Genomic DNA, 16,790 nt, shown 5'->3' with positions numbered 1-16,790 from the left:
TCTAACAATTTCTCAAAACTCTGTTGATAAATTGGAAATGCAGTGATGGAGGTAATGAAGACAGCCAACAAAAACATAATTCCTTCAATTTATCACAGGGACTAGTTTTGAGAAGAGAACACTTGAAATATGAACAGCCCAATTCGTACAAACCAGACGTGCTATATTTCAAAAGATAAAGCTACACATTTGATGCCTGTGCATAAGTATTTTAATTAAAGACTTGCCTGGACAATCAGGCTATATAAATTATCCGGAGGTATTTCACAACTCAGTTCAAGATAGAAGAGGCAGGGATGAATACTGGAAAGCCACAAAGCACGCAAGCATTGGGAGGAAATAGTACAGAGACAGAGGTCAGGTTTTCAGTTTACCAACTCTATTGGCTTAGCTTTGCTATCATAAAAAAGCAGTCCCAGAGGGCCTTCCTCCTGCACACTGCTTGCTTTCTATGCAAGTGATGGCCTTGAGCTGTTATGTCAGCAGACCAATAAATTGGACATGTGTGGGCACATGAGGTTTCACGTGGTTTGGAGCATTTATCAGCTTTCTATTGTCCATTTGGCAAACATTAAAAATAACTTGGAAAAAAAAATTAAAAATTGATAAAAATATCTCTAATCTCTTTAAACATACAGTGCGTGCAAGCAGCCAACAAATGAAGTGGAGACAATAAAAGGAGCACTCAACGTTTAGTGTGATTTTTGTTCAGCTGAGAAGGGAAAAACAGTGTGATAGAGCAAAAGAGGGATTCATTTTCTGAAAGGTCTTAAGGTGGCTTAGAAAGGTAAAAAATCATTGTCATATCTATAAGAGTAAAGTCCAACCCAGGAGTGTAATGCCAGCTCAACTGTACAGCATCACTCACAATATTACAGAAGTCAGGACTGAGCTGAAAACAACAGTTAGATTTTTGTTAGAGAGCATAAAAATCATGGAAAATTTTGAAATCCATATTCCTTGGATTTTGTGAGTGCACTTTTCATGTGGATACCAAGATGAGACCAAAGCAAAAGCAGCTTTGCTCTACGTAAGGAAACCTTGTGGAACTTTAGTTATGAAATGGAAATGCTCTTTTGAAGTTAGAAAGAAGGCAGTGATTAAGACCGTATAAACCCCAAAATAATTGGGATAAAACCCTTCCAGCTTCCTAAGGAAGACAGATTGTTTCATTCTGATCCAAGAAAGTAGTCAAGGAAACTTGGAAAAACCAGAAGAGATGGATAAGGCGTAGTGACAGTAAGAGTTAAAGATCTCCATTGTAAGTTAAGCAGTAATTTTACTAAGCTTATTTTAAGATGGCTGTTACTGGGGAGTCAAACCAAACCTGAACCTAAATGAAAGCTGAAGGACTGTGTTTATTTATAAGCTAGAAGGAAACCAGTGTGGGTTTTTTTTTTTTCTGAAGATTTCTTAAATTTGATCTGGAATAAATCAATCAGAGCTGAATTCAAAATGCAATAGAAGTGGTAAACACACCGTGGTATTGCACACAGAACAAGAATTGATCTAGAAGTCATGGCTTTGGCAAAATTCATTGAACTTAGAGGAGAATTTTGTTTGAGTGAAGCACTTGTGTGAATAATATAAACTAATTCACGTGATAAACTAAGTCAGATTGAAACATAATTCAGCAGATGGAAAATGCTGATTGAAAAGATCAGTGAGCCGATGACTGCATCCAGTGGAAGTACACCTATTCTGAGCATCACTGTGTTATGAGAAGAAAAACTGGTACTACTTTTGATGTTAGGCAGAAATTCTCCCAATTGGACGTGCAGTGAAGCTCTGATCTGCAGGTGTGCAGGGAGTTTGATGTATCAGACTCACCAAGAGTGCAGAGAAGCAGGGATTTGAACAGCTGTGATAAAGCCAATGCTAAATATCAGGACTATTGCATTAACACCTGCCAGAGTGGAGACACAAATAGAAGTAGACAGGAAGGACTGCAAAAGTTAACCAACTGCTCTTTTTCCCTGCTAGAAGGCAAGATCTGTTATACATAGATGGCTCATGGCACAAATTTGTCTGCCTTGTTCTGAAACCTGCCATGGTTTTCTGACAGTGTATTCAATGCTTCTCTCTTTGTACTGGTGGTTTTTCTCAACATCGAACCTCAGTCTGCTTTATTGCAATTTAAGCTTTTTAATGTCTTATTTTCTCCATTATGGACATAGAAAATGGTTCCATCTCTGACTTTTGATTCCTCAGAGTAATTTTCAAAATGTTTGAACACCTCTCCCTGTTGTCTGGAAGCAAAACTATCCAAATTTCATAAGACTGTAGGTCATATGTTACATATTTCTGATCCTTTTTGTTATTCTCTTCTGAACTTTTTAGCTGGTCTACACCTACCTCATATTATGGCTCCTCTAACCTGTACCTCCCTGTAATGTATTTTCTGCATAGCCCTGCTGAGAACTTAATTTTTTTGTATTTATACATCATTGCTAATCCACATTTAACTTGGGATCCTTTATCTTTTTCTGCAGAACTGCTAACGTGACCTTTCCCCATCCTGTATCTGCTAGTTAAAATTATCCCTGCCAAAGCATAGTGCCCTGCAGTTGTTCTTAATTAATTTCACCTTTTTTTTTAATCGCATCATATCACCAATTTGTCAAGATCATTTGAAATTTTAATCCTGCCTTCCAGTGTTCTTGCATCCAGTCCCAGCTTTGCCTCATCTGCAGATTTAATAAGCATTTTTCCCTCTGCCATCACTGAGATCACTAAAAAAAACACTGGAAAGTTGGTCTTCATGTCTGTATCCTCCAATTATGATCATTAGCTGTTCGTTAAGCATTATTCAGTCCCTGAGGGCTGCCTGCTTCCTTGATGCTGCACAGGACATAAAGACTGATCTTATAAACTCTCCAAGCCATGGGCTATCTTGAAGTTCCACAGCACCACAAAGTACTTTACAATATGCAGTGAAAGAAGCTATCAGATGCCGGGCTGCAATTTTCAATGGAGTCACTAGCAGTAAGAAATCTGTATTCAGTGGTATCCATACATGTAGCTGATTTGGAAATCCATCCTGAGTCATAGATTCTCTCAGAATATTAGACAAGTGGGGACTTTCATGACCAAAGAATGTTTCAGTTTTGGACTGTGTTTAGCACACTCTTCCCAGCTCCTGTACCCCACACAAGCTGTGCCTCAAACCTTGCTCTTGTGCCTGTGGAGCCAAGAAACAAAGAATAGGAGGGCAAGTGGGAAGTATGGAATGTCTTTCCTCCACAAATCAAATCCATCAGTATCTTCCAACCATATTTTTCCAGATTTTATTGTTTTGGGTTTTTTTTTTTTTTCCTAATCTCCTAGGAATCTCTCTGTTGTCCACGATGATGAGGCCTAACCACCACAGTTTGCTTTTCTGAGCTGGCTTTCACAGCCCCCTAAAAGTTGGCTAAGGTCCTTTGGACTTTTGTGGGCTGCAGCCATTGAACACTACCTGACAGCCATCTGTCCTTCAGGGGAGATTTAGGCTGGACATTAGGAAATACCATTTTTCTGAAGGAGTGGTCAGGCACTGGAATGAGCTGCCAATGAGGTGGTAGAGTCACCATCCCTGGAAGTGTTCAAGGAACATTTGGATTTTGTGTTGAGGGAGATGCTTTAGTGAGCACTATTGGTGATGGGTGGATGGTTGGACTGGATGACCTTGAAGGTCTTTTCCAACCTTGGTGATTCTGTGATTCTGTCTTCACACTGCACAATTCTTGCCAGTCAATGCCTTCCTGCACTGTCTTTGCCTCTATTGGACCTTACCTCCCAGGATGTAGGATCTTCTGTTTCCTCTGTGTTGCAGGTGTTTTCCAGACTTTGCCCTGGCATGGATTTCAGCATCTCTGTGCGTTACTGGTAAACAGTCAACCACAATACAACTATCATAACTATATTTTCCTTCCAGATCTATCTTCACCTTATTCTGCTCTAAAGCTTCTGGCTTCAAGGGACCCCACCAATAGCTGACATTACGTATTTCCTGAAGCATTCATGTGAGCCTCTCCCTTCTCTGTCCTCATTCTTTTCTCAAGATCCTATTTTTCAAATTAAGTTTCCTTGTTTTCACAGATTTTGTCTGTTTCAATGCGATTAAATCCCCTTCATTATTTTAAAATCACTGACTGAATCACGGAACTTTTAAAACAAAATAATACCAAAGCTCTTCAGTCTTGCTTTGTAACTCAGAACTGAAAGGCACAGTATTATTCTCATTCTCCATGCTTTATCCCCTTAATCGTATCTTTCTTAGGTAGAGCGAGCAGTACTGAAAAGAGCACTCTGAAGCAGAACTCACCAGTGTTTTATGTAGTAACACCTCTTTTGATATATACCCTGTTCTTACCATAATGCAACCCAACATCCTGTTCAGTGCTGGGGATCTTTTTTCTACAGCTGCGTGTTAGGCTGAGAGCTCTGGGGATTGTTTAAAGCGAATATTCTCCAGATTTATCCATTTACCACTATGAACCTTTTGCTCCATTCATTCCGAGGTAAGTAAACCTCAGCACTGCTCAGTGGCATTGCCTCGCTCCTTAGCTGGCTCTCTGCCTAATCTCTCTTGAATCTGACAGATTTCTCTATGGAAGCGATAAAAATGAGACAAAGGTGCTAAATATGAAAGAATCTCTGTGGGTACTGAAGGCTAAATTCACTGCAAGGCAGCTGGATCCAGGTATTGCTCGGCTATGCACACATACACTAATGTTAGTTTTGGTGTTCACACTGGTCTGTTGTCTCTAATGGATGCCACATCTTGGTATTGACCTGCTATTCAGAAACCACCTCTCCTCCAAGGGCCACTGGGTGGTTTTGTCAAACAAGCTTTAGTCTGAGCACCTTACTGAGCAGGCTGCATGCAGATCTCCCTCCCTTCCTCACTCACTTCCATTTCTAGACAATCCAAAATGGAACTTTTAAATTGTACTCCTCAAATATTCATCTTTCACAGACTGCTTTTTCACCACAGCTCTTAATCTCCCTGCTTTGTCTAAGAGAGATCAAGCTCTCCAGAGATGCAAAACAACCCCCTAATTAATCCCCTGAGTTTACACAGGTCTATCAGTCCTCATGCCATCAAGTCCTATGCAGGATGGATATATGGGCTATGGGGGTTTGATTCAGATCCCTGACCTGCAAGAGCTATTGGGCAGTCCCTCAGTGACACCCTTTACAACAAAGGGTTTGGTGGTTTTTTTTACATTTTGTGGGTACTGTAAGGATGACAGGAAAGGATTAAAAAATAGCATGGTATAAATGGTAGAAATAATGAAATGAGAAGAAAAAGAAGAATGAAGGTGAGACGTAATCTGAAGTGATAAATTCTTTTCTTGGCAGAAAGGAAATGATAAAGTCTGTAAAATGGCACAAAATATTTAAGCTGACTGTTGCCCAAAAAAAAGAAATAAAATCTTTTGACCAGACTAAGGAGATTTTTGGTATGCAATGAAATGGTAGGACAGGACTATCAGCCGCACTGAGTGCCTGGAAAGAAGTGACTCAGAGTAAATATTTTTTGGCTCAATTCACATCTTGAATGTTTAACTCTAAGATTGTTGTGAAAAAGCCAGTGCAGTGCCCCAGCTGTAGGGCAATGCACTATTGTGCATTGAAAACAGGTGTTCAGCTGGCTGGCTTTCGAGCAGAGCACAGTAGATTTGTCCCAGATTTTCCATACATGATCTCTAGGTTAATACTTGCCCTTTTTTAGAAGTTTCAAGAAAATTAGATAATTATTTTCCATGTTCGGAGGTTCCCCTCAGCTGACTGACACTATGTTTGAAGAGCTGAGCTGTAGGTTGGGTGGAAAGGAGCCTGGCCAGCTTACAGGGGAGTTGAGTGGACTTTGGAAAAGGCAATGCTGCAGTTCTGGAACATCTCTGAGAACAACCAGAGCTTGCAACACATACCTAGGCACACTGCTGTTATACTGGTGATCTGAGGTGCAGTCTCTGGCTGGGGAAGAAGAGAGCAACCAGTCTTGATAACCCAGCCATCCATTTCCTTAATACTGGAGCTGTGCTATTTAAAGAACTACATTAACTGGAACCCTCCACTGTGTTTATTCATTGTAAATGGCTTTGAGATACAGTTTCTTTGAAAGATCCGGTGTAATCAATCTCCATTGTTCTGTATATATTTGCAGAAGATATCAGCTTTGTTAGAATATGGCATGTATTAATAGCAGTAAATACACAGTGTTAAGCCTTAAAATGTAATGCAATTAAATAAGAAATATGAACCTAAGGAGGTTAAGTGCAGTCTACCAGTGACATTTACATTTGATTTGAATTAAAAAACACACACGCAGAGAAATGAAGGGCCTCCATATATACTTGGATAACAGGAAATCCCCTGGATGTAAAAAGAGTGAATTTAAGAATGGAGAATATAAAGGTCTAGTTCAAATTAAAGATTTTATGACTGAGTAGTCCATTAAATCTTTGAACACTTACAGTAAAGTGTCTGGAATGCTTCCAGTCCAATTCTTTATACTCTCACAAGTGACAGATTATACTTCTGAACTTATACAGCAAAAGGAAGAAAGAGTGATTGTATTAATCCATCTCAATCTGGAGCTTGCTAATTAAGATGAAAACTATAAAAATCTGTTCTTAGGTGAAGCCCAGTATTTTTACAACCCAGCTCAAGACAACATCACTACCCAAGCCAAAAGAAGAATATTTAAGTTTTCAAATTATTGAAGAACAATAAAATAATGAACTACTTAATACTACACGATCAATAATCTCTACTAAATAGGAACACTTTGATTGCACTCAGTATTTATCTTTCTATACTTCCAAAACGTTGCCCACAGTATTTAAAATACACAATGTGCTGCTTCTAGCTCCACTCCCACTTGCAGGAATGCAGAGATCTTCATTTGTAGCACCACCACACTGGCAGGCCATGATCACATCAGAGTGCCAGTCTTACATGAGTATTTATAATCATAAGAGATTAGGGAGGAGCTTTCAAATGAAGAGCTTGCAAGTGAGCCAAGCATAGGAAACTAATATATTTACTATCTTTCCTAGGTTTCAAAGGGAATTGAGGCACAATTATCAAGACTGTAGACTTTTAACGTTGAAGGTGTAGGATTAAACATTCATCACTGCACTAAGCAAAGCTGCAAGGACTGGAGATCTTGTTCCAGACTCCTCGAAACATACTAATTACTGGTATGAATTTGTTGTCCCTACTGGCAAGCTGCCAAGGGTTAATTGAGTCTGCAGTGAAAACAAATGTGAGACATTGGAAAAGACAGCTGATTTGACCCAGGATGTTAGCAGAAACATAATGCCTAGAAGGACTGTGGGGTTAAGAAACTCCTGGCTTTGGCCATCATCTCCAAAGCAACACATAAATCAAACAGAGAAAAAAAAATGAGAGAAAACAAAACCTTCCTGTCAGTAGGATGTCCTCTCATTTAGGACCAGAAGGCAGTCCCTCCAAGGCAATCCATGCTTTTTTGGCTTGCTTTCTATGAAGGCAATAAGGATCTGTCCTTGGGTGAATAAATAGATCAAACTGTTAATAAACGCAGGCTTTTTCCAGACCAACAGGGGTGGCAAACACATCTGTCAATGAGAAACAAAATTTACTTTGAAATTTTGTATTCAAAACAAAAAAACATACGGGTCTAATAGAAAATGTTGCATGAGCTCTTTTGAATCACAGTTATCCCTTGTTTGTCTTGTTTTAGTCATCCAGGACTCTTTACCACCTATGAAACTGTTATTTTTACCACCCAGGCACCGAGGTTTTTTAATCCAGTTCAATAAAGCTGCTATGCCCTCTTCTACCAGCACATCCCTACACATTATTCCTCATTCCTCACCACCAGGCAATATTTCACTGCTCTCACCAACAGTTATTAAGAATACTAAATTTAAGAGGACTGACTAATGGTGTAATTATAAGCCCACATCAATGCAGCAAATATCTACAGTGGCTGAAAGAAATAGCCCCACTTTGTCCCACTTAGCCACATCCCCACAGGTCCTTGTTACCTTCTCTCTGTTAGCAAAAGGTTTTTATGCAGCACAGCAAGCAGGAACAGGTGGTTGGTCCAAGTGAAAACTATTCTCTCTTGTCTTTTCAGAGGGGTCATACCAGTTTTCAGCTGAAAACAGTTCCCTGGTAATTGGGACAGGCCTAAATTGAAAGCTGGGGATGGGTATGGAGGCAATGCTGCTACTTTGAGCAAGCAGTGAGCAAGTTTGTGCCAGAGCAAAAAGAATGCATTCACAGCACAAATTAAGAGCTCAGACTGTCATCAGGCAGTGAAGGTTCTCCTGAATAGATGCTTCTTCCAAAGGGTCATTCAGAATACCTAAACCAGAGGCCTAAGATTAGACAGTATGAATATGACAAAACCATGATGGCTTCGTACTGTAATTCCCACAGAACTGAAGCTCTATTTATGAATGCTTTAGCTGAAATACTTTTGCTTAATGTTTTTTTTTTTTTTGTCTCCAAGGGAAAAATTGAAGCTCTTCTCTGCTATGGGAGAGAAGACCCTCTGAAAGGCTCCCCTGCTAACACAGTGAACATCTATGGGTTCTTTCCTCTCAAACACTATTTTTCTAGGGGATCTCCCTCTGATAAATTAGCAGTCCCAGTAGATCGTGGCAAACAATCCTGCGTACCACATCTTTAGAAACAGTACTGTTTGGAACAGACCAGTTTGCTCTGCCTCAACTCAGGCAAGTTAACACCACATTATCAAATGAACCAAGGTCACCACGCTCCATCGGATGATCTGCTTGATCCTCCTCATACCAAAAAGAAAAGAAAAAAAAAAAAAAGAAGAAAAAAGAAAAAAAAAATATTGGATTCTATACAGAAATCTGAGTGCTCCAAGCTGGAAGCAGTAGACCCGGCCACTCACAGCCCACCCACCTTCAGATCAAGATGGACTGGAACAACCTCCTCCATGAGCCAGAAAAGCAATGGGGGCTGGGAGGTGGGAGGAAGAGTTTCATATTTCATCTACCACTTTTAATAGAAAACAGAACATGGTGGAGGGTTGAAAGGAAAATGGCAAATCCCTGGAGATGCTAAGTGTTGGCCTCTCAAGTCAAAACTGTCAATCACACCACATCCCCTCCAACTCATACCTCTTGAAGGGAGGGAACAAAAGAAGACAATGGACTGGCACGTTTAGCCACTAGGTGTTACTGTTGCTCCACAGACCGCGATCAGAGAAACTCAGAATAACAAAAACGACATCTATCAGAGGCATCGTACACAGTTTTACCTTAAGATTTAAAACCATCAGAGCTAAATCTCCTCTCTAGATTCATGTCCTGAGGATCAGAAAATTAGAGCATTGTGATGTGTTGAGTTGGAGGGGTCGTGGAGGTGGAGTGTTGCTTCTTGTGTTTTGTTAATACATCACTTCATAAATGGAGCAAGTCAAATTCATCCTTGGGAACAACCACTGGTTTTGATGAAAGTACATAGGGAGCTTTGGCCTCTAAGGTGTTGCTAAGGTCACATCCACTTGTCAGGAAAATATATTGGCTACTGAGTTTTCTGCATCCCTGCCTCTTCCGTGATGACAAACCAGGGTGCAAGAACTGCACAGAAATGTAGAGGCATTGTAACTAAATGCCACCTCTGCTCTCAGCAAGGTAAATTCCTCAGGCAATCACTGACATTTTCTCTGCCTTTATTTCTCCATATATGACATAGAAATAAAGATCTTCATCTACTTTGGAGAGGACTTTGAGACCACGGACTGCATTAATAGGAATTATCTATAATGATCTATTGGCATCTATTGGAACAAAGCAGCTGGTTTTGCATGAGTTTTTCCAAGTGCTTCCAGAACAGATTTTCTAAGGAAAAAGACTGAACTGAGTGCTCACACCCCCTTGCGAGCCACCTTTAAGTGAAACAGACTCTGAATAAAGAGCAGCAAACCTCTGCACCCCTTGTCAATGCACTTTAATGTCCTGTTTCCACTTGGTCCTTTTTCCTAGCTCTACCAAAGCCTCGTCCAGAGAGCAGCCACACTTCATCCATTTTTTCTGCCTACTTCATCCTACCTGTTTAATCAACATCAGATAGGTGCTGCTTCCCTGAGCTTCGTCAGCAGCAAGCTTGCAGCTCACAACAGTACTGATATTCTCCTTATTTTTCATATCTTCAGCACACACACACACAAAGCATTTCTTCCTTTCAATTTTTTGCACTCCACGCCTTGCTCCCCAACTGATCAGGATCAATAAATGGGGTATAACATGGGTCTCTGCATCTGTTCGAAGGCTGTTCCTGCACATACACACTGACTGTCACACTGTGCACAATAAACACGCAGAGCACTCATTCTCATGGTAAGCCTTGCCAGGTGGTTGTGTTTCTGAAGAGGCATTCAGTATTTTCACACACAACCTGATGTGACTGCTCTAGGGTACGTTTCCCAAAGTTTGGAAATACTGTTACAGAGCACTAAACAACGTACCAGTACTGAGCCACAAGCTCAGGAAAGATTCTTCTTGGGCTGCTTTCACGAGAAGAATTTTATATGCCACATTCAACAAAATATAACGCAAACATTAAATACTTGTTCTCCAAAAGACTGAATGATTTGCAAGAGCTTAAATATTCTCTGAATGACTGGCACTACATTTTACTGCTGCTTCCAGTAAAACCTGTGGGCCTCTGACTTGGAGCCTCTTATCTGCAATTCAAGCAGCAAGCACCACGTGCCATGACAGAGCAATCACTGCATCTATGAATTCTCACAGACCTTCCTAGAGCGAAGAATAATTTTACTGAAATATTATTAATAGCCTGCAATTGCTTCTGAAGGAAGAAGGAGGATCTTCACACACAGAATCATCTGGAGATCATTTTTGCTTGCTACCAAAACGTCCTGGTGAAAAAAACAGCCATCTCATAAACGCAAGACTTACACCATTACCAGTGCAGTCTGGAAGCAGTTCACTTACAGATGGAGTTTCCTCTTTCCTGCAGTCTAACAAAGAATTTTAAGTAAGCGAAACAAAATGGCCTTCGGCTGATTTGTACACATGTAGCCTCAGCAACCAACGTATCAGTAACTAACATAACCTGAACTCCTAAGGCAGATGCTGATTGTAACAGAACTGTATTTAACTTAGATGCTTTGAGAATGTCACTCTACATGGACGGGCAGCTTAATTCCCACCTTCTGAAGTGACTTAAAGCCCTAAAGCATGTGGATAGATGTGAAAGTTGCAGCCGTAGTCAGCTGTGCTCTCATTACTCTTCGGTGGCTGATACAAACACGAGGATGCTACGTGATACTTCATCTTAATCCCAATTGCTTTCTGGGCAGCTGCACAAGCAGCCAGCTTCACCCACTCCCACTCTTAGTCCATCATTTCCTTCTACTTTGCTGTCCACAATCTGTTTATACCACGTTTTTCTCCACGTACGATGTGCCAGCTAATAGGAGAGACGTTGTCCTCATTGCTTCTCTCTGGATCACCCATCAAAGTTATTGGGTCTGAAAGGTGAGAAACACCACAGCAGCAGAGAGCATTGGCAACAAGCTGTCCCACGCATGGCGAATTCACCCTGGCTCACACGTGTCCCCTCACAAACCTAAACCACACGTAACACAACGAGCTCAGAGCCATCCCAGTGCGAGCAGAGCAGTCCTGGCTCACATTTATTAGCAGAACCCATAGTAAACATTTATGTTTAGGGAGCATTCAAAAGCCCTGTTTGAAAGCACGTTTGTACCCGGGCACCAAACAGCCCCGGAGCAGCACAGCTGCCTGCCAGATGGTGTTTTGGTTTTATTTAGCTGCTGCTCCAGGAATACTCCTGCTTACCCTAACAAACTCGCCGTGCTGTCCACGCAGGGACAATCTGCTGTCAAAACGGCAGCAGAACCGCAGGCGGGGACCGCATCACCTCACAGAGCAGAGGGACACCGCAGAGCGGAGCGCTGTGCCGTGTTTGTGTCGGTTACCCGACTCCTGAGGGAAGCCCGCAGCCAGCCCCGTCCCACAGACACCACAGCGAGGGTCCCTCAAGCCACAGCAGTTAACCACGGCGCGGCAGCCCCGAGCCGCCACGGGACGCGCGCGCGCTCCTCCACAGCCAATCGCGCGCTTCACCAAGCAGCGGGAACGCGGAACTGTCCGCAGCGTCCCGCGTGGCCCTACTTTATATGCAGCCCTTCCACCACGTGACGGCGGCACAGCCAATCGCAGCACGCCTTCCCCCCCCGCCCCTCCGCTCCCCACGCGGCCGCGTTGCTAGGCGACGGGCGGGCGGCCGCCATGTTGAAGGCGAAGGTGTTGCTGGTGGGACCCCGCGAGGTGAGGGAATCTCGGCCTCGGAGAGCCTCGGAGCAGCACGTAACCCTTGGGCATCGTCCCCGGGGCTCGGGACTGCCCCTGGAGGGCCGCAGATCCCAGGCGGGGCCTAGGAGGCACGGAGATGTGGAGGCTGCGGCCGTGCAGCCTGGGAGGGAAGGAGGTGGGCAGGCCTGAGGGAGGGCAGGGTGCTGGGAGCAGCCCCGTGTTCTTCTGTCCGTTGTGGCTTTGGCGTGTTGAATTCATACGGTTGTCTTTTATTTTCTCGCATGTACCAGTCTGGAAAATCCGTGTTGGCAAACTTTGTTTCAGAGAGCATAGAGGGGATTGGTAGCTATGTCCCAACGCAAGGAGTGAGGTGAGCACAGCAGTGCGGGCTGAACCAACCCACCGCCGCCCCACAGGTCTGAGGGGGTGGATGACAGGGTGGTGGATGACACCTGCTTGTGTTCACAGGATCCTGGAGTATGAGAAGCCGAACTTAAATGGGAACAGCAAAGGAGCTGGGTGTCGATTTGAGCTGTGGGACTGCAGCGGTGATCAGAAGTAAGCTGGCATTGCTGTTACTTCCTCCAGGTTATTCAGTTCATACTAATCCTGTTTACACAACATGGGTAAGACCTTGAAACCTGTGATCTTTTGGAGATGAGGAATATTCCCATCTCTTCACTCCTGTGTAAATTTGTATTGCTTTCTGTTGTAAAGCATTTAATGCTGGGTAATCCTCTCCATGATCTCAGCTGACACCATTAGTTTTGGCTAAGGGCTGAGCATAACAGTAAAATCTGTGGCTCTCAGAATGAAGTTAGAGGCAAAGCAGAGGCCCTGCCTTTTTCTGTTTGAAATTATTATGTGAATGGATTTCAAATAATGTATTTATATGATTGAGCTTTAATTTCCCAGGATTACAGAACTGGACAGATTAGTTTTTAGGAGTAAGTAAGAAAGTATATTTGGAATATCATAGATCACAGGCAAGATTACTAACATTATATTCATGAAAAACTACTGAAATCATATGAGTTGGAAGGGACATTTAAGAGCCATCTAGGCCAACACCCCTGCACTGAACAGGAACACCCACAGCTCCATCAGGTGCTCAGAGCTCCATCCAGCGTCTTCAGGGATGGAGCACCCACCAAGATATATTGTTGAAGAGGAGAGAAGAAAACTATGAGAAGTTTGAGTGCATATTTCCATTTTCCAGCTATCAGTCTTACCATTTTCCATGCACCTCTTTTTCAAGGTTTGAAACATGCTGGCCAGCTCTTATGAAGGATTCTCACGGCGTAATAATAATCTTCAATCCTGAACTGCCCAGTCACCTGAAAGAAATTGAAATGTGGTACTCCTGTTTCGTGCAGCAGCAGCCACTGCTTGACAGCCAGTGTCTCCTTGTTGCACATCACAAGCCAGGCAGTGCAGAGGACACAGAAAATCTGTCGTTAGGTAAGAATATAGAATATGTTGGTCAGAGTTTTTTTGTTGATCTCTTAATCTTTGAGATTGGCCATACCTTGTGGCTTTCATTTTTCATGAAAATCCAAGAAAATTAGAGTGCTCTGCAAAACAAAATTGCTGAATTTCAAAAGTCACCTAGAAGGTAAACAATGTTCCTGTTTCCCAAAAGTGAAAATAAAGATTTGAAACATTTGAGTGACATCTCTAAGGCCATGCAGTGAGTGTGCAACTGAGCCAGGCATTAGAACTGATGACTGCAACCAGAAATAATCATCATTAGCAGTTTATCTTACGCAGATTTTTACCTTCTGCTTACTGACACTTTTGAAGCTACTTAAGCCTGCATTTTAGTGATCAACTGACTAGAAGCCCTTTGTACTACGAGGTTAATGATCTTCCTCTTAAAATTATTACAGCTATGTTATTATATGCAGCACAATTATTCGTGGCTGTTTTTACAAGTGAGAACATGCATTGCCTCTGGACAACCTATTCTGGTTTTCAAACAAGTACTTATTATAAGCATTAATATATTAATACATATTTAACATAATAACACCATTCTGTAATTTTAAAATAATTCAAAAATCTTATCAATTCAGTAGGAAAATGCAATTCAGTGCTGAATTATTCAGTTATGCCTAATTGACTGTGAGACCAATACTTTAAGCCTTAATTATAACATCTGAGGAATTTAAACTAGCAGCAAGTTCTTCTTGTTTGTAGTGCTGACAAGCTATGCTGCATTTCTTTTTCACATTATATGTCATTTGGGGTATGAGACATCAGATACTTCCGAATTCAACTGATGTCTTCACCAAGATCTGTCCCACGACATTGATCATGAGTGCTGCTTTTCTAAAGGAATGTGGCTAATTATTTTTTTCTTACATTCAAAGCTTACCCGTTGAACAAGCTGAAACTAATACATTCCAACTTAGAAGAAGATCCTGAAGATGTTCGGATGGAATTTATGAAATACTTCAGAAGCATTATCAATGTAATAAATGAGAACAGAGAGAAGGAAGAAATGTCAATTATTTCATAACATTAAAAGAAAGTAAAGAAAAAGGATTCATTTAACTTTGTAAGCCATGCTAGCAACATCCTTTGCAAGAAGAATTTGCCAGACTATAAATGCTTCAAAGAAAATAATGCACGATTTATAACTTAACCAGAAGAGACAAGTGCTGACATCAGATAAACTGTGGTGCCAAAGAGGTGGCTACACATCCAAGAATTTGGGTACCTGTTGGTATGTTCAGTTTCATTTGCTGTCAGATGTATAAGAAGGTATTGTTTAGTGTGTTAATGTGGACTAAAAGATAAAGATATTGATCGTCTCCTCACTCAAGAATCCCATTTTGTAAAGGTGCTAATAGAAAGCAGGACAGAACTTAAGGTTTGTGGAGTTCTGTTGAAGCATCATAAAGTGCTCGTGTTAGCTGTGTACCTGGAGGAGTTATGCTTTTGGAAGTCAGTTGAAATTTGATGGGAGTGGAGATCTGAGAAGCAGTTGTTGGCGTGGACCAAACATGTTGTCCGTGTTTTAATATAAAAAATTCTCCTTTCTGTCCAGCATGTGAAGAGAGCACATTTCATAGCTATTGCTCTGGCAAGTCAAAATTGCAGCCTTTCTCATGACAACTTTTCCTCTACTGCAACAGACTCATCCTTGTTGGGGACAAGGTATGGGTCACTGAGAGAGAAGGAATCAAAATCTCAGTGCAGTGCAATTACTTTGGCTTATTCTGGAGCTCCAATAAGCAGGAAAATAAGCGCTGCATTCTCCAGAGGAGGAAAAGCTGCTTCAAACTTGGATTACTGTTCCCTGTTGTACTGAAATAAGTGGTTTCATAGATGATTTACTTTCTGTTTTGTTTGGTTTGCATTCATCCCTGTTCTTAATGTGTTCTGCTGTGGAAGGCATTTTTTGTAATGTAATATTAAGGCAATAAAATTGTTTTTATAATAAAATTGCATCCTTTTTGTCCTCAGAGGGAAAGTGAATTATGTTTTTGTGGATGTATTATCAACTACCTTAATTATTATTGAGGAAAGCTGTGATAAATTTGTAATACATTTCACACTAATTAGATCCTACAAGAGGAGTTTGCAAAAACTTGCTATGGACCCAAACAGCCAAAGAAACAATGAATGAAAACCAGAAGAATATATCTATACTCACACTTTTTTTTTTAACCAGTGGAGAATTTAAAGTAGAGAGGACCTGGGAGCAGGAACTGCAGAAATCCTTCAGCAGCTTCCCATCTTATCCTATTCTGCAGCTTGCTTTGTGAAGTGTTACATCAGTTGCTTATGAGAACCACATCTGACTCACAGCACTAAATTTTGCAAATTATTTCATTGCATGTTCCATGCCACACAGCTATATTTGAGCTGCAGCTGTTTTACAGTATTATTGTTAAAACAGTCTTGTCCTCTAATATTGTATTTTAGTTAACATCCTTTAGAAAGTATATTTAAAAAAAAAAAAAGAAACACTTAATGTATTTTAGTTCAAGACAACAGAAGTTAGTGCTTCTTGGGTTTTTCAGTGATCTAGGTTAATCAGTCTGCTATTTTATTTTCAAAGTTCTGCCTTTCCTGAGTAATTAGTTCTGCTCTTCTGCAAATATTCTGCATTTTCCAAGGTGGCAAGAAGAGATGTCTCCAAAATCTCTGTTATTTACACATCTTTCTCCTGGCTTTCTAACAGCATGAGATGAGGAAACTTCAGTGAGCACTCAGGTTGTGTAGCCCTGTCACAAACATATTAGCAGTAACTCGTGTCTTTTCCTGGCCTCCTCAAAATGCCCAAAACTCCTTAAGGCAAATAAATTAAGTAAATAAGCAGCATTCCCTTTTTTTTGTGAAATCAGTCCACTTCAGTAGTCTAACAATGATTGACTAGCAGCTCAAAATCAATGAACACGTAAATAAAGCCTGAAAGCCTCTCTATCCCAGTTGTATGTGGTACTTCCCCAGCTATTTTTT

At 41.3% G+C, this 16,790-nt stretch overlaps 1 protein-coding gene across 2 annotated transcripts; it reads left to right on the top strand.

The window, feature by feature from the left end:
- Positions 1-12,229: 12,229 nt before the first annotated feature.
- On the top strand, positions 12,230-14,864 carry IFT22 (intraflagellar transport 22). Of its 2 annotated transcripts, none has more exons than XM_031591852.2 (5): positions 12,230-12,335; positions 12,611-12,690; positions 12,789-12,878; positions 13,579-13,781; positions 14,693-14,864. In XM_031591852.2, the coding sequence occupies exons 1-5, from the start codon at positions 12,297-12,299 to the stop codon at positions 14,839-14,841; spliced, it is 561 nt and encodes a 186-aa protein (XP_031447712.1). In that variant the 5' UTR covers positions 12,230-12,296; the 3' UTR covers positions 14,842-14,864. The 2 variants fall into 2 exon arrangements, with proteins under 2 accessions (XP_031447712.1, XP_031447713.1); XM_031591853.2 differs by lacking the exon at positions 12,230-12,335 and adding an exon at positions 12,344-12,495.
- Positions 14,865-16,790: the final 1,926 nt, after the last annotated feature.

This window comes from Phasianus colchicus, chromosome 21 (assembly GCF_987193195.1).
Source record: "Phasianus colchicus chromosome 21, bPhaCol1.hap1.1, whole genome shotgun sequence".
Classification (NCBI taxonomy): Eukaryota; Metazoa; Chordata; class Aves; order Galliformes; family Phasianidae; genus Phasianus; species Phasianus colchicus.
This window is presented reverse-complemented; position numbering and strand designations above follow the sequence as displayed.